This window comes from Eriocheir sinensis, chromosome 10 (genome assembly GCF_024679095.1).
Source record: "Eriocheir sinensis breed Jianghai 21 chromosome 10, ASM2467909v1, whole genome shotgun sequence".
In the NCBI taxonomy this organism is placed as follows: domain Eukaryota; kingdom Metazoa; phylum Arthropoda; class Malacostraca; order Decapoda; family Varunidae; genus Eriocheir; species Eriocheir sinensis.
The window spans coordinates 1,015,658-1,037,338 of NC_066518.1; the positions used below are offsets into that span (position 1 = coordinate 1,015,658).

General features: G+C 44.8%; 1 protein-coding gene across 5 annotated transcripts in view; it reads right to left on the reverse strand.

The window, feature by feature from the left end:
* The window catches only part of LOC126996405 (bestrophin-2-like), a 169,843-nt gene extending 148,386 nt beyond the window's left edge, over positions 1–21,457 (reverse strand). Inside the window, exons 1-7 of one of the 5 annotated variants that reach the window (XM_050856793.1) lie at positions 21,133–21,445; positions 20,838–20,948; positions 18,483–18,654; positions 17,887–18,016; positions 17,233–17,471; positions 16,716–16,949; positions 14,717–15,101 (exon numbers count right to left, since the gene is read on the reverse strand). In XM_050856793.1, the coding sequence (XP_050712750.1) occupies positions 14,949–15,101; positions 16,716–16,949; positions 17,233–17,471; positions 17,887–18,016; positions 18,483–18,654; positions 20,838–20,948; positions 21,133–21,200 (1,107 nt within the window). In that variant the 5' untranslated portion in view covers positions 21,201–21,445 and the 3' untranslated portion in view covers positions 14,717–14,948. Of the gene's footprint in view, positions 1–14,716; positions 15,102–15,930; positions 16,322–16,715; positions 16,950–17,232; positions 17,472–17,886; positions 18,017–18,482; positions 18,655–20,837; positions 20,949–21,132 lie in introns of those variants that run through there. The other 4 variants (XM_050856792.1, XM_050856794.1, XR_007751152.1 and 1 more) reach the window with 4 other exon arrangements.
* Positions 21,458–21,681: the final 224 nt, after the last annotated feature.

Here is a 21,681-nt window from a genome sequence, read left to right on the forward strand (position 1 = left end):
TCTCTCTCTCCGCCAGGCACTGTCAGGCCACAATGCCACACGAGTAAAGAGGTGAAGACATTTCCGCGAAGACCTGAATAAGAGGAACATTGTGGGTCACCAAACGGGATACCTGAATATCCCTGCCAACTAGGCTTTCACCGCCACTCGGACGTAACTGTAATAGATGAGTCAGTCGCATTCACACGTCTAAATGCACCACCAGAATAATCCTCTCTCTAGGGCGCAAAAATATTAGTCCAGCCACGCACTATACTTACAAGGAGAATTATTCCTATTATTTCTAGATTTTTACATATATATCTGGAACTTCCATTAGCACATATACACGGCAGCCATTAAGCAAATGTAAAACTGAGACCTTGAAACTAGCCATGGAAGCCTAAATTTTTCCCGGCAGCGTCTACGTGGCCCGCGAGGCAAAATATTTCAGGGGAGATTAAGCTGCTTCTGGGGTTTTAAATATTCCCGTGAATTGTAACAGGGAATATTTGTAAAATGTCCATCGCTGACTACGATAAAAATGAAAATATATCTCGACTGCATTTCACTAGATTTCTGGAGCTTACAATGTTCAAACATAAAAATATATACAGAAAAGAAAAAAAAAATTATATGATAAATAAGTCGATCAGTTATCTTATCAATATGCACTCAATACAGAATTGCTTAACTTTTAAAATGATTTATAACACTGAAGATAATATGAAACGCTGCTAATTTCACACTTTTCATTCACGCAAGGAAACTTTCACAGCGTTGCCGTTATTTCCAAGGAGACAAAGCACGGCAAATCAGCTCTGCATCCAGGCAATGAGACCGGTGCCGTGTTGTCCCCGGTGTTTGCCCTCCTGAAGGCTCTCCTCGCCGCCCCTCGACCCGCGCTGCTCTCGGATTAATTTCAGATTATTCTCTTTTCAAGCTGATCACATTTTTCCCCCCGAGGACAATTTTTCTTTCTCTTCCTTTCAATTTTCGTCGAGTTTTTCCTCCCGGTCAGTGCGAGTGAGGTCCAGATTCCTACCTCTCTCACACAGGATATTACGGGCGATGCTCTCTCTCTCTCTCTCTCTCTCTCTCTCTCTCTCTCTCTCTCTCTCTCTCCCTTCTGCCCCCTTCCTCCCCACCCTACCCCTTCCCTTCCCCCACCTACTTTAGCGATCAATCTCCCGGCCCCGCATCCGTCTCGCCCTGCATCCGTCTCTCGCTCTACCTGTCCCTGTGTCCTGATGAGCGGCCAATCACGGCTCGCCCCTCCCCCCCCAGCAGGTACATCACGCGGGGTCATCTCACCTTATTTGTATTCATGGGGCACCGAGTTAGTTCTTGAAGGTCACCCGCAGATTGTACGAGAGAGAGAGAGAGAGAGAGAGAGAGAGAGAGAGAGAGAGAGAGAGAGAGAGAGAGAGAGAGAGAGAGAGAGAGAGAGAGACAAAGAGAACCTATTTTGTTTGTACCCTATTCAAAGACACAGACACAGACTAAGTGATATACCGATAGATAGATAGATAATGTATAGAGACACACACACACACAGAGAGAGAGAGAGAGAGAGAGAGAGAGAGAGAGAGAGAGAGAGAGAGAAGGAGAGGAGGGGCATCGTTATGGAGGTCACGCAGAGGCTCTTTACTCTTACACAACACGAGGGAAAAAAATAACCCTCACTTTTAAACAGTTTTCCGCCCACCGGAGTTAAACTTAAGACTCGCTTAACTTTACGCTCCAGGTACGTCTTCTCTCTCTCTCTCTCTCTCTCTCTCTATCAGTCTCAATCTATCTCAGCCTGTATCTATGGTGATACCTCTTCCTCTCAAACTAACTGTCTCTCTCTCTCTCTCTCTCTCTCTCTCTCTCTCTCTCTCTCTCTCTCTCTCTCTCTCTCAACCCACGATTCTTCTTCATCTGGTCACCGCCAACAATTTTCTTTAACTCCACCAAAACCCTAAAAAGTCTTCCATCCGCCACATCAGCCGGAGGTCAGTCGAAGGTCACCAGCCCGCCAAGAGGCCACAAATTTGGGCTTCAGGCTGGCCAGGAAAGTTTGGGCCGCAAGCCATAACCTGAAACATGTGTGGAGAAGGAGGAAATGGAGGACGACGATGGGGAGGAGGGGGGTGAAGAGGAGGCGAAGGAGGCGAAGGAGGAGGAGGAGGAGGAAAAGGAATAAGGGAAAAAACGTAAGAGGAGGAGAGAGGAGAGAGGAAAAAGAGAAAAATATAAGGAAAAAAAATGAAGAAAAAGAAAGAAAAAAGATTCTGCTGTTGCTGCTGATGATAATGATGGCGAAATATAAAGAGTTACATTAACAGGAACAAAAACAAATAGGCAGCAACAGAAGCATCATCATCATCATCATCAACAACAACAACAACAACAACAACAAACACAAAAACAACAAAAATTAAATCAAGCACAGAAAATAGCAAATAATATAAACGAAAATGAAATAGAAAAAAAAAAGAGATGAAGAAGAGGAAGAAGATGGAAAAGAAGAAGAAGAAGAAGAAGAAGAAGAAGAAGAAGAAGAAGAAGAAGATGAAAAAGAAGAAGAATCAATGAAGAAAAGAATAACCAATGACGAAGTAAAAGAAAAGAAAACAAAGAAAAGAAAGAAAAATAAAGGAAAAAACCCTGAAGACCAAAAAAGTGAGCAAAAGGAGAAAAACGAAGCCAAAGAAATAAAGTGAAAGAAGAAAGATTGAAGTTAAAAAGAAGAGCAGGAATAAAAACAACAGCAACAACAATGACAAAGGGGAGTAAAAGAAACATCAACCAAAACAAAGACGGGCCAGAGAGGAAAATGGAAATAAAGACAGGCGGGGACACAGAGTCAAGAGGAATGGCTGGATAAAATATGGTAAAGGGGAGACGTTGGGACAATAAAGATAAAGAGGAGGAGGAGGAGGAGGAGGAGGAGGAGGTGGGGGGCAGTACCGGGAGCTTGGAAATACTCTTAATGGGTTTGTGTCTTCCAGTGCAGCCTGAGAGAGAGAGAGAGAGAGAGAGAGAGAGAGAGAGAGAGAGAGAGAGAGAGAGAGAGAGAGAGAGAGAGAGAGAGAGAGAGAGAGAGAGAGAGAGAGAGAGAGAGAGAGAGAGAGAGAGAGAGAGAGAGAGAGAGAGCAGCCAGACAGATACAGAGAAACAGACTGACAGAAACAGACACAGACAGACAGACAGAGATTGATAGAGAGAGAGAGAGAGAGAGAGAGAGAGAGAGAGAGAGAGAGAGAGAGAGAGAGAGAGAGAGAGAGAGAGAGAGAGAGAGAGAGAGAGAGAGAGAGAGAGAGAGAGAGAGAGAGAGAGAGAGAGAGAGAGAGAGAGAGAGAGAGAGAAACAGCCACACAGTCAGTAAGGCAGCCAGACAGATACAGAGAAACAGACTGACAGAAACAGACACAGACAGACAGACAGAGATTGATAGAGACAGAGAGAGAGAGAGAGAGAGAGAGAGAGAGAGAGAGAGAGAGAGAGAGAGAGAGAGAGAGAGAGAGAGAGTTACGACACGGCGGGAGGTCCAGACGGGACGTTGGTGGCGCCCCGCAAGGGAGGAAGGGAACCCATGATTTCGAGGAATGGGGCGATTGGAAGGGGAGGGACGGTCTTGATCGCATACTGACTCTCTCTCTCTCTCTGCGTCTCTGTCTCACTGTGTCTCTGTCTCACTGTATCTCAGTCTCTCTCTGTGTTTCTGTCTGTCTGTGCCTCTGTCTCTGTTTGTGGATGTCTCTGTCTCTGTCTGCCTGTTTTAAGCTTAATCTCTCTCTCTCTCTCTCTCTCTCTAATCAGTCGGACACGCGCCCCGCCCCGCCCTCCTAACCACAAACAGAAAGAAAAGAGCCTCCAGCCTTCTCAATCTTTCCCCTTTTCTCGAGCCAAACCCTGACCATTTAATCCATTCTAATCTCCGCAGCCCTCTACCCTCTTCTCTTTTCTCCGCGCCCTCTTCCTCGCTTCACTCCCTCACCTCGTCTTCTCTCCCTCAAATCCCCTCAACTCTTTTCTGATCCGCACTTTCCCTTTCACACATATTCCTTGCTCTCTCTCTCTCTCTCTCTCTCTCTCTCTCTCTCTCTCTCTCTCTCTCTCTCTCTCTCGACCATCAAAACCAATACCCTCTCTCTGTTCTTGGACTGGAGGAGAACAAAACTGCATCAATAAAGTCACGTGCGGTTTGCAGTGCCCTAAGAGTTCTTCAGCGACTTGCACAGACACACGAGGGCAAGGCGGGATGCAGGCCTGAGGGTCTTTGTGTCAGGAGAGGAGTGGATGGGGCGATAGGGGAGGAGGAAGAAAGGAAGGCAATAGATGAGAAGTGGCAAGGTGGCTGGGAGAAGGGAAGGATGATGAGTAAACAAAATTGATTCTCTCTCTCTCTCTCTCTCTCTCTCTCTCTCTCTCTCTCTCTCTCTCTCTCTCTCTCTCTCTCTCTCTCTCTCTCTCTCTCTCTCTCTCTCTCTCCCCGTTTCCAATGGCCTCCCTGCCCCGGCTGCCTCGCCCTGCCAGTCCTATATTAGCCAACAGTTCGGGCAGGACAATAAGCCTTTGTCCCCCACCTAGTTCACGGCAGCCTCGTCCTTCCCCCGCCTCCCGCTCCCTCCAGGTCGTGTATTTACTTGCTTAATTAAAAAATGCGTTTCACCTGTGCTCATGCCCTACATTTTTCACCGGTTTTCGCTAACACTATTTTTACCAACCGGCCGGGACGCGCAGGACACAGCTCATGACAAGTTCCTGAACAACGATTTCTATTTTATGTTTTTACTCAATTCAATTACCATTTAATTTACCTGTGCGTGCCGGAGCACTTAGCACGCCCTCACCCATGCAGCGGCCCAGTCATTTATTAGTCATGCTTAAACACTATTTGTAAATGGAAACAAATTCACAAGTATATTTATACATTTATACCATGATGCTTAAAACAATAATCGTTCATGGAAACAAATTCACAAGTGTTTTATTTATATAATAAACGCAGACACCCAATCACCCGCCCATCACCTTCACACACACACACACACACACACACACACACACACACACACACAAACACAAACACAAACAGAAACATCCTTCCTGCACTACACAGGCAACAGTTCGCAAACAAACGCACACACACACACACACACACAAACGCTGTTTACTAAGGAAAAATCGGGTTTATTGACGGCATGAGCTAAAAGCAGTATTATAAAGATGAATGGAGGAGCTAAGACATACAAAATGACAAAGAAAAGCAGACAAAGGCAGCGTAGGAGCCGGAGACAAGGCGATGAGCAAAATCCGAGGAAGGGAAGAAGGAAGGAGGAAGGCGAGGCAGCGCGAGGGTGCTGCCCCCTGGAGGACCGTCTACGGGGAAAGAGCCCCACCCCCCACCTCGCTCGTTCGCCTCGATTATGGCTCACCTTTTGGAAAACAATGGGGGGAGGAGGAGGATGAGGAGGAGGAGGAAAAAGAAGAAGAACAACAAGAACAACAACAACAAAGAACAAAAATTAGAACAAAATAAACAAAAAAATAGAAGAAAAAGAATAAAGAGAAAAAAAAAAGATGCAGCAGAAAAAGAGGACAAAGAAGAAAAGAATGAAGAACAAGAACAAGAGCAAGAGCAAGAACAAGAAGAACACGAAGAAGAAAAATATAAGGAAGAACATGAACAAGCTGGGGATGAAACAAAAAGAAAAACAAGCAGCAGTGAATGGACTTGTAGGGAACGTGAGATAAAACAGTGGCAAGGGGGAGAGAGAGAGAGAGAGAGAGAGAGAGAGAGAGAGAGAGAGAGAGAGAGAGAGAGAGAGAGAGAGAGAGAGAGAGAGAGAGAGAGAGAGAGAGAGAGAGAGAGAGAGAGAGAGAGAGAGAGAGAGAGAGAGAAGGGGGGGGGGGTTAGTGTCTTCCCAAAAGGTGAATCAAGGGAGGGGAAGGGTCTTAAAGAAAAGATTATATGCTCCCCCGTAAAGCTTCGGCCCCCAAGGTGTTCTCAGACAGTGAGGACAGCCATCGAGGGGCTTAAGACCAGATTCTGGGGTGGGGAAAGCTGGAGGAAGAAAAAATGTTTGAGAGAGGAGAGAGGAGGAGGGGGAGTTAGGGCAGAGGAACAAGGAAAGGAAAGTTGAAGTGGAAAGAAAGGTGAGGGAACAGAGTAGGACGATGGGAGAGAAGACAGAGGTAAATAAATGGATAGATAGATACATAGAGAGAGAGAGAGAGAGAGAGAGAGAGAGAGAGAGAGAGAGAGAGAGAGAGAGAGAGAGAGAGAGAGAGAGAGAGAGAGAGAGAGAGAGAGAGAGAGAGAGAGAGAGAGAGAGAGAGAGAGAGAGAGAGAGAGAGAGAGAGAGAGAGAGAGAGAGAGAGAGAGAATAAAGAGCTGAAGATGAAAAGAGTTCAGCAAAGAAGAAAGGAGATTGAAAGGCAAGAAGACGGGCAAACTGACAGGCAGGCAAGGAAACTACGAACAGACAGGCAGGCAGGTGGGCAGGAAGGCAGACACAGACAGAAAGGGAATTAAGGGGAGGAGGGAGCGAGCAGTCTTGTCGTGCTTGGTATGCGACCTAGGAACCAACTTGTTAATTAAGGCAAGAGTTAGCAGAGGGCAGGAAATAAATTTGGTGACTGCCTTGTGTCCTCGACTCCTGAGGATGGAGTGGAAGAGGGACATGTAAGGATGGAGGAGGAGGAGGAAGAAGTGTGAGGGCCAGGGGAGGCGGGACGGCTGGACGAAGAGCGAGGATCGACATGTATTAAGGATGTCCCCGAACCATGTATACGAGGCCGCAGTCAGCACTTTGGCGGCGAGTAAAGGCAGGCGGCGCTCATGGACGGCCAGAGCGACGCGGCCGGCACTGATGACGTTGAAGTGTTACATTATTCAGACAAAGATCAGGATAGACAGGACGACCAATCAGCGGTGGCGTGGACGGAAGCAGCTAATCAGACGGGTGCGGGAGGCCGGCAGGCAGGACAGGCTGGGAGTCACCTTTGATGTTTTTGTCGGCTTAAAATTGGGACGAAATTCTTTGACTTGGACATCATTAGCGTCGCTGGGGGCCAGGTCGCAGGTGTGAGTTGCCAGTAATTGCTGCAGGCACTCCCACCAGGGCCGTGACGTTGGTGGTGAATGTTCCGCCGCCTCGGGAGGTGACAGCTCGCGGCTAGTTTTGTGTCGCAGCTCATTTCATCCTCGCAGCCCTTCACCGCGCGGACAGGTCACACACATAGCTATATATATATATATAAGTATATATAGATATATATATATATATATATATATATATATATATATATATATATATATATATATATATATATATATATATATATATATATATATATATATATATATATATATATATATATATATTTATATATATATATATATATATATATATATATATATATATATATATATATATATATATATATATATATATATATATATAGAGAGAGAGAGAGAGAGAGAGAGAGAGAGAGAGAGAGAGAGAGAGAGAGAGAGAGAGAGAGAGAGAGAGAGAGAAAAGGGTAATCGAAGGCAGTTAGTTTAGTAGCTTGTCATGCCTGAGTAGTTACACGATGTTGCCCATTACATGAAATAGGCAACAAAGTTGGTGAATTCATGAAATGGGCAGCAAGAAGCTCAGTTCATGAACTGGGCAAAAGTCTGGCCAGTTCATATTTTAGGAAATTACGCAAACGGGGCGTAACGTGTTTATATGTTGACATTGAAGAGATTCAACGTTTATGTTGTAAAGTTTAATTACTTATTAAAAGTCAACGTTAAGTGATGCCAATGTGCCGATAATTGTAGTTTCGTAAACAATGTACACATCCCGTCACCCTTCGCAGATGCAGCTCCCTAAAGTTAAACGGTATCCTGTGAGCTTCCTCGACTACTACATAGAGGACTGCTCGGTGACGTCGTCCTCGCGGCCCCGACGTAGTCCTGTTGCTGGCTATAAACATGTCCCGAACGGCTGCCGGAGTAACGCACTTGCCGATGTTGAAGCTGATCGCCAAGACCACCATCGGGTGCCGGCATCAGCCTCGCAGGCAGGAGCGGGTCAGGGGGGTGGACAGTGCTCGTGGGGAGCGACTATAAATCAGGCCGAGTGGCCTTGCAGTATATCGGACGCTGTGTTTTGCCGGATGATCTAGTGGCGGCGAGGCCATGACGGCGCTCCGACCCTAAGGCGCAAAACTCGCCTCTTGTATCGGGAACGGCTTTGTCTGCAGCCTTTGTGTGGCCGTCGTGAGGGACGCTGACCATTTTACTTTATTTGTTCAACTGATACAGATTATGATTCAGGGGCGAGTGTTACGTGTATTTAGAAAGTTGATGGAAACGAACCCTCTCCTTTTTTTAGTTGGATTCTGATATTATTCGGTAGACACTGAGACGCCAATGAAGGCATGGCAGGGGAACAGCGACACAGCTTCCTGGAAATAGAGGAGGCGACGTGGGATCTTAACTGTATAATGTGTTAAGAGTAATTTGCTGCGTAGACTTCATTCCTGATACTAATGGGGTCGTGTGTAGCGTCGGCCGTCCGTCTTGCTGGGTGAGAGATGGAATGTTTGCTCAGGGAAGAGCAATAAACTGGAGAATACTCTGCGGCTCCAAGCATATTAACAGTTATTCGGGGCCACGAATCGAGGGAGCTGGTGAGTGGATGAGGAGGGAAAAGGGCCACTCACTACACTATATATACCTTTATGTAGGGGCTTATAGATGCCTCTAGTTCTTGGCCTGCACAACGACCCAGAACGTGCAAAGGACAAGGCCACGAGAGCCCTGAGACGACATTATCTGGTATGATAATTAACACCCACATTTATAAAAGATGATACATGTTCCTGAAGCTCATGATCCAGGAAGTGGTGGGCATCCAGATGAAAACTTTGGTAACAATAAAGTCTGCCGTGACAAAAAACTCCACATTTGTTTATGCAGGATGTTAAATATTCCTGAAGCCCTTGACATGCAGTGTTGCCCAGTACGTGCGTGGATCCAATAGATATGAACTTTGGGACAACATTAGGGGGCATGACAACTGTCTCCCGCTTTAGCCACGTAATGCTGTCGTTTTTCTTTCGGTGCATTTTGGTTCGTACGCTGTAGGCAAGCCATTACGAGTCAGCGCGCCGCCAATGACAGTATAGCGCCGTGACTGCTACGGACAGCGACTGGCTCTCCGGGAACGAGCAAAGTTCGGGTGATGTGCGATTGCCAGGTCGTTCATCGCGTTTTGTGGGTGGGTGGCGCAGGGCTGAGAGGCGCCAGGACTGACCAGCGGTGCCGCGGAAACCCTGCCTCAGAAACTGTCGCGGAAACCCTGGGAGTCGCTGGTCGTACTGGGTAGAGAGAAACGTACGACTGTCAGTTTTTTTCTTTTGTGTGTGTGTATGTGTCGTGTGTTTGGTGTGTGTGTGTGTGTGTGTGTGTGTGTGTGTGTGTGTGTGTGTGTGTGTGTATCCCGGTGCGGCTTTTCCACTAGGGTATTAATATACATTCGCCAGTGTTCAATAAAGAATAGCCTCCTCCTGCCTCCGCTGAGTGCCGCGATGAATTGTAGGAAATTTGTCTGCGGCTGATGATGGGTGTGGCTACTAAATCTTTAACGCTCTGAGTGCCGCCGGGCCCTAATCCGCTTGCTCGTTACAAAATTTATTATTCCTGTGCCTTTTTTAACACTTCGTCACGAGCAGAGCCAGACAGGGGCGGCAGCAGTCGGCGGCAGCAACGGAAATGTTTACAGGAAATACTGTAATTGAAGTCGAACGAAATTATTTCAGAAAGGGGAAAGGAAAAGAAAATAGAAACACGTACACATTTTTAGAATTAAAATATGCAGGTGGCGGGTGTGTTTGATCGGAACTGACAATGCGGGAAAAGATGAACTGTTGCAAAAGCGATAAAACAATACGACTGCAGTTTCAGAAAAAAAAATATTGGAACTTCATGTAGAATGAATGACAGTTAAAAGAAAATAAGAAAATCAGGAATATATGCATCAAAATTAGCTATTCCATGCGTATGCACTTCCATATATATACAGCTATCCATTCATACAGGCATGCGCGTATGAATAATGAACGTACATTTCCATGTTAGCAAGGAAACGCATGTAGTAATGTGCATTTACATACAGAATTTCACTCATATGCACTCTAGAAGGTTAATTCATATATATATATATATATATATATATATATATATATATATATTTATATATATATATATATATATATATAGTTATATATATATATAGATATATATATATATATATATATATATATATATCAAATATTGTATTGTACATGAATTACATACGAATTAACGAAAAATAAACGTGTAAAATAGACATACATATTCACAAACATTCATACGTATATACAAGCATGCATACACACATACATACACACACATACATGCATGCATACATACATATATACATACATAAATACATAAAAATTATACGTATAACTACATACGTGTAATTATACGTATGCGAACATACATACATGCATACATACAGACGAACAGACTGACTGACGGACGGACAGACAGACAGACAGAACAAGTTACACAGGTACAAATCAATACACACATCGGTACCGTCACTCAGATAAACCCATAAACAGAACACACGTCACAACAAACAACCGAGCACCTCCAATACACAAATATTCCTTTATTTTACTCTCCGCCAAGCCGTAAAACAACGCCAAAAAGGACAGCTTGAGCGTGGACGCCGTTCCAGTGAAGCAAGTTTCCCGAGGGCGATTAAAGAGCTTCCTGCAGGGCGGTGCTCCCTCACACGCGCGGGAAGGAGCAACAAGAGGGAGACAATTAAGAGCGAGAAAAGCGGAGAGACAGAGAAAGGGTGACCGGAAGAAAAAGTCGCAGGGGGGAGGAAAGGAGCCAGAATAATAATAGAAGGGGACGACGAGGGGGAAGGCAAAAATAACGCGCAGGAAGTAAAATGCTGTAACAAGATAGAAAGGGTTGGAAGGAGAAGGAGAGAGAGAGAGAGAGAGAGAGAGAGAGAGAGAGAGAGAGAGAGAGAGAGAGAGAGAGAGAGAGAGAGAGAGAGAGAGAGAGAGAGAGAGAGAGAGAGAGAGAGAGAGAGAGAGAGAGAGAGAGAGAGAGAGAGAGAGAGAACGATTAATCTGAATAGCGGAGGAGGATATTAATCACAGGAATTAAGGAGAAAAAAACGAGACGGGAGATAAAGCAGATGTAAGACAGTGGCAAGAAAAATAAAATAAAAGAATTAATAAAATAAGACATAAAGGGAAGATAACACACACACACACACACACACACACACACACACACACACACACACACAGATGAAACCAACGAAACCCTGAAAGAAAAGATGATAGAAAAAAATTAAAGGAATGGAAAGATATTATACGAATTGAAAGAATTGTAAAAATGGAGGAAATCTGAAAAGTCTGAAAAATGGCAAAGGAACTGAAACACCAATAAAGACCGAAGGAGAAAACACAGTGAAAGAAAGAGGACGAGGAAGAGGAGGAGGAGGAGGAGGAGGAGGAGGAGGAGGAGGAGGAAAAACGAGAGGGAAGAATGATAATTAAGGGTGATATGGAAGAGGGGAAAGAGGAGGCTGAGGAGAACACGGTGATTGGAGGAGAAGCTGAAGGAGGAAGAGTTCGAGGAGAAGAAGGAAGAGGAGAGAAAAAAAAGAGAAGGAAAAACAGTAATAAAGAGTGATATGGAAAAGGGGAAAGAGGAGCCTGAGAAGATGGTGCATGGAGGAGGTTTAGGAGGAGAAGCTGAAGGAGGAAGAGTTCGAGGAGAAGAAGGAAGAGGAGAAAAAAAGGAAAGGAAGAACAGTAGTAAAGGCTGATATGGAAAAGGGGAATGAGGAGCCTGAGGAGAACACGGTGCTTGGAGGAGGTTTAGGAGGAGAAGCTAAAGGAGGAGGAGGAGGAGGAGGAGGTGGAGGAGGAAGAGGAGGAGGAGGGGGTATTGGCTCTAACTCTTACCTCCCTCCTCTTCGTTCCTAACTCAGCCTGCTAACACACATTACCATCACTCCTCTTTATGGCCGCGGAGGAAAGCGGGTTTATATCCAATTTCCTATCAAATATACCATGACTTAGCGGCCTCTCCCTCAGCGGTGGAGGCGGCGGTGGAGAGGGAGGTGGTGGTGGTGGCGGCGACAGAGGGGACACCGCCACGGATCGCCCTCAAGTCTACAGTGTGTGTGTGTGTGTGTGTGTGTGTGTGTGTGTGTGTGTGTGTGTGTGTGTGTGTGTGCTTGTGCATATTTATGTGTATGGATGTGTATGTGTTCGTGTGTTTGTTTTTACCAAGTGGTCGTCGCTCCAAGTCTACGTGGTCGTATTGCTGCAGCTCTGAATGTGTGTTTGTGTGTGTTTGTGTGTGTGTGTGTGTGTGTGTGTGTGTGTGTGTGTGTGTGTGTGTGTGTGTGTGTGTGTGTGTGTGTTGCTAACGGGGATACTAGGAGAGAGCAATGAGAGGGAAGGAGGGAGGGAGGGCGAGGGCAAGATAGCAGGGAGAGGATGGGTGAGGGAGGGAAGGAAGAGATGTATGGGCGATGTTTTGTGACGTAAAAGGCATCTCATTTGCCCCCATACGAGTTGCGGCCTTTACGGCATGGCCTTGTCCGTGTGGCTGTGGAGCGCGTAAACTATGAATGACCTACATGTCTCGACTTTTTAGAGCCCGGTCCACACACGCTATGGTTCGGGTAATCTACGACCAGTATGATCTCATATTATGACGCCAGTAAAAGATGTGGCAGCCTCAAGTTATGGCCTATTCAAGCCCCGTCCCGCAAGAGCTACAGCGACGAGGCTTGACCCGAGTGTCTGGCCACCCCATAGAACACCCTCACTGCTTATTACACACGCGGGGCGCACAAGAAACATTGCTCCCATTACTCAGTGTCCAGCCCGGTCACAATAAAGGGAATTATAATGTCTTAGGAAAACCCCGCACCAGAAGCAGACAAATAATTATAAAAGGGCAAGAGACTAAAAGAGAAATTGGAGCAAGACGCGTGACGGTCGGTAGCAGAGCAGCAGGGCAGGCCTACATGAGCTTGGCAGAAGGCGTTCAGAAGCGGTAGCCAAAACTTGCAGGGGAAAGCATCAAAACTTGAGGGAGGACCAGCAATCGTACCAAGATAAAGACTACGAAGGCACCGAACACCTGGGCAAGGTAACAAGACCTGTTTACTTGATTTTTTTAAGGCAGTTTAGAATTTACCTTTAGGCAAGCAATCAGTATATCCCTGCAGCTCAGGTAACATGTTGAAAACAACCAGTGGTCAGGCATCGCCGGCACTGACTTTTCTAGAAATCACGTGCCCTGCCTTTCACAAGGAATGAGAGAAGTTACCAGTAAGTCCTTCCTCTATAATGATAAGGAAAAAAATGCTGCCCTGGTCTAGCTAAAAATTGTCATGATCCTCACACAAGTTTCGTAGGGCGATGAAGAATGACTTTCCAGCAATCTCATTATTGCAGGGCGAGCATCAAGCATTTTTAGGAATATGAATATATTTTCCAAAGACAATATTTATGAATCAAGACAGAGGCTGCTGGACTGATGTATTCAGTCTAATCTAGTTCCCACAATATAACATTTTTTTTCTCAAGGCAATCTTTTACACTGAACGTCAGAGCACAATGCAGTTCAATACTGGTGGCGCAGCTTGCGGCGGGAGGGCAGAAGATTAAGCTTGAGGCGGCTCTCCTGAGGCCTTCCGTGCACGTGATGTAGTGCAGGGTTAAGTTAAACAGAGGCAAACATAAATCATTTGTCAGTGTGTGGGTCGGGGGGCGGCGATTCAAAGGTCACAGGTTCCTGGGACCAAGCCTGGGACACGCCCGCCACGCAGCGACATCTGTTGAAGTTTCCACGCCGCCGACCGCCCCGGCAACACTCCACCCTCGAGGCCGTTCACGATTTTCCCGCCACGGCCTCAATGACTCCTTACTCTCCACCACAACCCCCAACTTGTTAGTCATGAATACTGTACTTGAACGATAACTTAGTCTTACGTAACCCGATTCATTGTAAGAGGCCTTAACAACCTGGGCGGTGGCTGAATGGTGCAGGGCCGACCCCTCGTGATTCCTCCCTCCCAGGGGCTGCACCGCCTGAAGGACGGCAGAGTCGGTGTGTTGCCACAATGGTTAAGCGTTTAATCTTGTGCATGAATGCACTGTTGTGGTATTATTAGTCTCTTTGAAGTGTTCGTGAGGCATCTTTTTCAGAGTTCCCCGATTCTTAAATCCTCCCTTTGTTCAGATAGTCATAGAAGGGTTAAAACTAATAATTTCCAATCTGATGATTCATGAAGCAGCATCCTCAAACCACTATTTTCTAAGAAAAAAAAGGAGAATGATATCTGCAACAAAAATAGTGTGCACAGTTCCAACATATGCACAATAAAAGTGCAAGTAAAACAAAGAACTGATTTCTTAATGTTTGACGCAGTGATTTTATGTACACGTCTAACAACCTCTGACTTAGTTAGACAATGAAGAGAAACACTCAATTAAGGTCGGTCATCGGGAGTACTAATCCTGAGTGCGAGTATCTTGGCGAGGCGAATGACATACAAATATCAGAGAAGCACAAAAAATGAGTAGAACAAAGCTGAAATATTTAACCATAAGAGGAGCAACACAAAAGGCAGGGACAAGGGGAACAAAGTCCTGCAACAGCTGCCTTTTATTTACAAGGAAGATGTGTAACCGTGAAGCGTACAGTATCAAGCCATTTAAAAGATGACAGCAGCCTCCTGCAGCAGGCACTCGCATGAGCTAGCACATAAATTTTCCTTATACCCGAGAACAACACAATGAAAGGCAACGCAGGGGTTCAATACACACACTGGGCCATATGAGTCAAAGACACAAACAGACAAACAAGCATATACACACACACACTAAGGGTTGGAGTTCGAGGGAGCAGCCAGCCTCGCGTCGAGCCTTGGGGAGCTGCTCAGATCCACGATGGTGATGGGGGAGCCCTCGCGGGGTCGCCAGGGGACTTCTGGGGTGAACTTGCCGTACCGCGTGTGGCAGATAACGAAGGCTGACTGGCGTGGGGCGAGGGAGAGTCAGTAAACAATGAGGCAAAACGGAGAAGTAAACGAGGGGGAAAAGCGGAAGGGACGGAGCTGGAAGGAAATATGGAAAGCTTGAGAGAATGTAAGGGAGAGAGGCGATGAGAAATGAAAAGCAAAGGGAGAAAGATAGACCAAACTGCAGTAGGGAAGCTGCAGTGTGCATGCATGATAGAGGAAAACGGAAATGAAGAACGGGAAGGGACTGAAAGATTGTTGCAAGAGCAAGATAAAGGGAAGGGAGTAGAGGACGCGGAGAAAAGGAAGGGAAAAGCAATGCGTCCATGTGCTTATCTTCTGTTATGGTATTTAATTATTTGCGGAATGATGCCCAGTGCCCGTAAACACACGCAAAAAAACACAAACACACAAAAATACACACAAACACATACACAAACAAGCAAACAGTTCTGGGCAGGCTATAATCTCGGGCGGTAATCGGCTTTCCATACAAAAGGCTGATTTCGGCTGATTTCAAAGAGAAGTCAACATCAAACAAATATTCGTTGGAAGATTTGAATAACGCGTTTAATATTATTTCAGATCAGTACTACAGTAATATACTTAGTGGTAATACTGACCATAATTACTGAGAATCCTTTATTATGCAACTATTTAATAAACTTTCTAGCTGGTAAAAGTGCCTTCCCGGAATCATGGGGTGGCGCACTTTGTCATTTTTTTGTGTGTGTGATTAATTCGTGAAAGTGCATCGAGGATTGTTCCGTCGCAGGAAAGTGAAGTCATCAAGAGAACGAGAAAAAAAATATGTATCAGAATCAGTGTTTTTTCATTTGATAATTTGACATTTACAGCTTAAAAGCGAAACAAAAAATATATAATAAGTACGTGAATGTGTTAATCAGCGGAGTAAATTCAAATCGTAAAACATAAAACCAGTTATTTTTGGCCATTAATTCATATAATATAAAAAAAATAAACACCGAACATCGACCTTCAGCACAGTCTACGGGTCGTGCTGACCTTCACCAGTTCGTTTATTTTTCCACGGCATGTTTTCTTTTCGTATCCAGCAGTTTTCTGTTTGCAGCCACAGCCTCATGCTCCTCTTTTCTTTGAAGTTGACTTTGACATCAACATACTGTACCGTTCCTTTGTCAGGTTTTGCTTTGTTCTGCGAGGCATATGAAACATTCATATTCAGAACCGCTCTTCTGCGAATTCCCTACATTCTAAAAAAAAAAAGCAAAAATTATAATGATATTACTACTATAACAACTACTACTACTACTACTACTACTACCAATAATAATAATAATAATAATAATAATAATAATAATAATAATAATAATAATAATAATAATAATAATAATAATAATAATAATAATAATAATAATTATGATAATAATAATAATAATAATTATGATTATAATAATAATAATAATAATAATAATAATCATTATGATTATAATAATAATAATAATAATAATAATAATAATAATAATAATAATAATAATAATAATAATAATAATAATAATAATAATAATAATAATAATAATAAAAACAACACAGATTCCTGAGAAGAAAAAAAACGCTGGCATCATAAACAAGAACAGAACCACGTACCAGGCGAGCGTCTCGAATAAACTTAAGGAAGTCGAAGGAGTTGTCATCGACGCCGAAGGGGTTGATGAGCGTCTCGGCTACCTTGAGGAGCCCCAGATACATGACCAGCTCCAGCAGGGCGAAGGCTGGCACCACCAGGTCGGCCTCGTTGCGGGGGTGGCGGAGCGTCGCGTCCAGGTACTGCTCGCTCAACACGGAGAACAGGAAGTACGTGTACACCGCGATTGTCACCACCTGGTTGGGAGGGGTTAAAAAAACTCCTGATGATGGTTGTGCAGATTAGGTGGGTGAGGAGAGGCGAGGGAGAAAAGGGAGAGATAAGGAAAATGGTAGGAGCAAGAAGGATGGGAATGGCGGATAAAAAAGAGGGGGGATAAAATTAGGAAAGAAAATGTTGTGTAAACAAACTGAAAAAAAAAATAAAGCTATGACAAAATATTGAAAATACACGAAATTTGTGGTGTGGTGTGTTGGCGAGGCAGTCCCTCAACGAGGAGCAGCGCTGTGCAGTGCTCACCTGAGTGTAGACGAGAGGCACGTTGTACTGGTGCCATTCCAGAAGAGTGCAGCATTGCCGCTGTATATCTAGCAGTTCCTTCAGCAAAGCTTCCTTGGAAGCTTCCGTGTCAATGAAGCCTTCGTCTCTGGCACTCTGCACCAGCTGGCAGGACCATGTGAGTGGTAGCCACTTGACACTAGAGCAGCCACGCCCCTCGGCCTCCTCCAACACCTCTTTTTCTCGGACGGTGAGGAAATCTGGCGCGGCGGAACAATGATTCCCGAGTCAGAGGCGAGCTGCAAGAAACTTGTTTGCAAACAGCGCCACCACAAGGGCGCGGGCATGCAAACAAGAGAATGGCAGTAATTAAAACCATCAAAGAGGAAGAAAGACAATACAAAAGACAAAAGCTAACATGCATACTCATCTCACGCACACATACATGCAAACAGGCACACAAACAGACAGACGCACATACGTACGCACGCACGATCCCACGTACACACACACACACACACACACACACACACACACACACACACACACACACACACACACACACACACACACACACACACACACACACACACACACACACACACACACGCACATATATACACACATACATACATGCATGCATACATACATACGAACACACGCATGAAAACCCACGGTGGTCAACGAGAGCCTGCAGGTCTGGGTAGGTCAGATGGACGGCGGCGGAGACTTGTGAGAAGACTAGCGCGTAGGTGAGGTTGATGTAGCGCACCACCCGCGTCTTGATCTCAAATGCTCTGCTGCCCTGGTGGAGGTGGAGGAGGTGGGGATTGGTTGATTGATTGACTGATTGGACTATATATTCATGATGCCGCAGCTACTGTGGTTATATGGCGCCGAACATATTTGAGTTAATTGGAATCATAAATCAATAAAACGTTAAAAAAAGCATCAAAAATTCTGAAGACAATATACAGGTAGCCGCCACTGACAGCAACATTACAGGAGGGGAATTAGGTGTGTGAGAAGAGAGAGGTTAGTGGTGAAGTGAGAGTGAGAAGCGCTGAGTGAGATGAACAGAGATGAGAGGGTGGTGAAGGGTGCTGTCGAAAGGTAACATTAAATGGGGAATGTGATGAGAGGTGAGATAACCAACAAGCGAAGAGACCGCGCACGCGGCGTGTGTGTGTGTGTGTGTGTGTGTGTGTGTGTGTGTGTGTGTGTGTGTGTGTGTGTGTGAGCAGCCCAGGCACAACACGCGGGGGCCTCACGTCTCTGGGGATGTAGGTGGAGAGCAGCATGGCGGCGGCGGCGTTGTTGGGTAGGGCGAGGCAGACGGCCCAGCATCGCAACAGAGCGACGCTCACGTACACGCCCAGCAGGAAGCTCACGGGCACCAGGTCACGGTACTTGTTGCTCTGCAGCACCACCTCCTCAAACAGCCTGAGGGTCGGAAATGATGAAGGCTTTGGTCACATGTCTCACAGGATTAATTTCTACTGATATTAGTAGCAGGACATCAAATAAATAGTTCATTAACTACAGCTGCACAAATCACTAAATCACGATAAATATTTATCTTTTCCGAGAATATACAATTTCATCCAGATCAAACAGCTCGACATATTTCTTTTCTACTGAACAGTGCACACGTTTAAGTGGGGATATACGTCCTCGGTGCGGGACACAATCTTTGGCCTCTGTTTTTGAGATGCACGAATGTCTCATTTTTGCTCCGAGCTGTGACTAAGACATTTGCTGCTTATCATGCTACTGATAACTTTTATCAAGAAATAAGCATCAGATATCTTAATTTGTATGGTATCAGAATCAAGTCGGACTTATAAACGTGGATTTTTTCAGACTAATTATTTTCTTTCTGTAAATGCTGCCTTCTAGTTCTCACTCCCTAGCCCTTTTAAAAGACGCTCCTTTACTTTAGTATTAATCTTGTAGTTCGGTAGTGTAAATAAGTTAAAGCTCAAGATAGCAGCAAAAATGATAAATGAGGTTTGGGAAATCACTCTGCTCTTTCTCCCAGAAATGACAACAGCGGGCACATTTCAGCGAAACGTTTTATTCCCATCCATCGTCCCTTTGAATCAGTGAAACAACTAATTAAGCAATGAATTTTTGTCGCATCGTCAGAGATAAATAAATAGCGATGCGTTTGAAGTGCTGCTCAGGTGGTATAGTGTTTTCATTTCTGTACGAATCACACAAACCTATTTTACCACTTTTTTTATATAAAAAAATATATCAAACGAAATCAAGGACTCCACTCGTTATTTCTTCTGCAAACAACATCAAACATCATAACCATCAATTAAAAGGACACACAAAATTCTTATTCTTAATCATGACATAGAGGCGCGTAAGATTTTTGTTTCATTGTTTTTGGCAACGTTTCTGTGTTCTCCCGACTTGGGTTATTTATAAAGATTGACAAAATAAAGGCTTAACCAATTTAAATTAATAAGCCTTCATAATTCAATAGAAAAGGCAGACCTTCAACACTAGACAAAAAAAAAAAACTACTTAGACAGGATAGACATGTAATCAGTAAAAAAAGTGTACACATAGACTTAAAAGGCAAAGTAATAACGCATTCTTTCTCATAAATGTTTAGTTACTTGTAACATATAAAACATAAAACTACTGCACTGATTAAGATTAACAGATGAACGGATATTCGGCGCAAGCATAAGAACAAAAGTAACTAATAGTACAAAGCAGATATTGGTGGAGAGACTGTAGAAAGAGTAGCAGTCACGACAGAGCTTGACTAAAATCTAAGAAATTACACGCTTACAATGATTTACAAGAGTCAAAGCAGTGCGAGGAAGAACAAGGGCGAGGGTGAAAACAATGGGAGGCTGCTTACATCATCTGCATTATCGTGTTCTAACTGGATTTTGCGATCCATCTTTGGCTATCGTGATGCACGCCTGCAATAATTTTCTCCTGTTTACCCCTTCAAGAAACACGCTCATCCCACAGCGTAAAGAAATGTTCAATGGTCCCGCCGATAGTGTGTCTCGGCCTAAGGTGAGCGGTGCACGCTTCTCACAATAACACCCACGTACTGGCGACCAAGACATTTTTGTTTACCTTGCTGGAGAGACTGTTACCTGTTGTATACGTAACCGTAAGTATCTCACGAACCTACGGACAGTCATGTTAAGCAAGTGACAACTGTCTAAAGGATCTGTAACGACATATTAGATCGCTTAAAGGGTCGGTTAATACTGTTCACGTGAATAGCAGTGCCTGGGTCATAATGTCAGGACACGCGTCACTAACCAAAAAAATAAAACGTAAATGGTTTACCCTCAACATTATTACCTGGCGTGGGCTTCAGAGGATGAGCTGCAAGAAGCCTCAGATCATATTCATACTCAGGTTTTCTTTCTTGTTATAGCCAGATAAGTGATATGTACATGATTTCTCAGTTTACATTTACGTTTTCCAGTATTTCCATTTACGATTACTTTTAGATTGGCTTCAAACTTCGTTTTTAGATCTTCTCCAAAGCTAGTAAGCCATGCAGCACACTTTTGTGCAGCTGCAACATCAAGGAAACCAAATTAATCTGATCCTTTTAACTCCCTGGGCTCGTGACGTACCTTTTCTGCGAGCCGTGGAGGTAAAAGCGGTACAGGCAGGAGAGCGAGGCGTACAGCACGGCGTACACAAGGAGGTCCTGCCACAGCAGCTTGTACACACTGCCTCGCCATCTGCACCGCCAACGCGGCACGCCGTGTAAAGTTAGGTTACAATAACAAACTGAGCTTAAGATATGCGGGACTGCAGGACATGAGCTAGATATATAGCAATCACTGGGCCTTGAGATAAACTAGGAACCACCATTCCACCGCTCCTCGCTTCCTTACCGCTCTGCCTCTGCCCTCATTTACACACCTGAACAACAGACGCCACAACACGCAGAAGCGGGTAGCACCGAGCCCCTTGGTGTACTCCACCACCATGGCTAATCGCCGCCGAGTGACGCAACGGGGCGCGGGACGATCAAGCTGCACAGGGGCCAGCTTTCTGCATCTATACTCCTACACACTCCTCTGCCGTTCCACACCCTCCCTCCACCTTCACCTTTCCTAAGCACCGCGAAGCTACCGCTAATAATATTTCAAACAAATTGGGATCCCTGCAATATGTATTATAAGGAAGGAACACCAGACACGCTCAGGAAGCACTACAAACGCGCGCTATCTTCAGAAAGTCTCCGTCAAGGTGAACACAGGCATTGCACACAGACTTGGGCAGCAGGGTTCGTGGAATAGCAACTCACGGAGGCTTCAGAACCCTTCAGCTCGAACACTATACCTCTTCCGGAACGAATGTGTGTGTGTGTGTGTGTGTGTGTGTGTGTGTGTGTGTTCCAAAAAAGAAAGGCAGAATTTTTGTGTATACTTTATAATAGAGAGTTTATATAGTGATTAATGAGTGTTT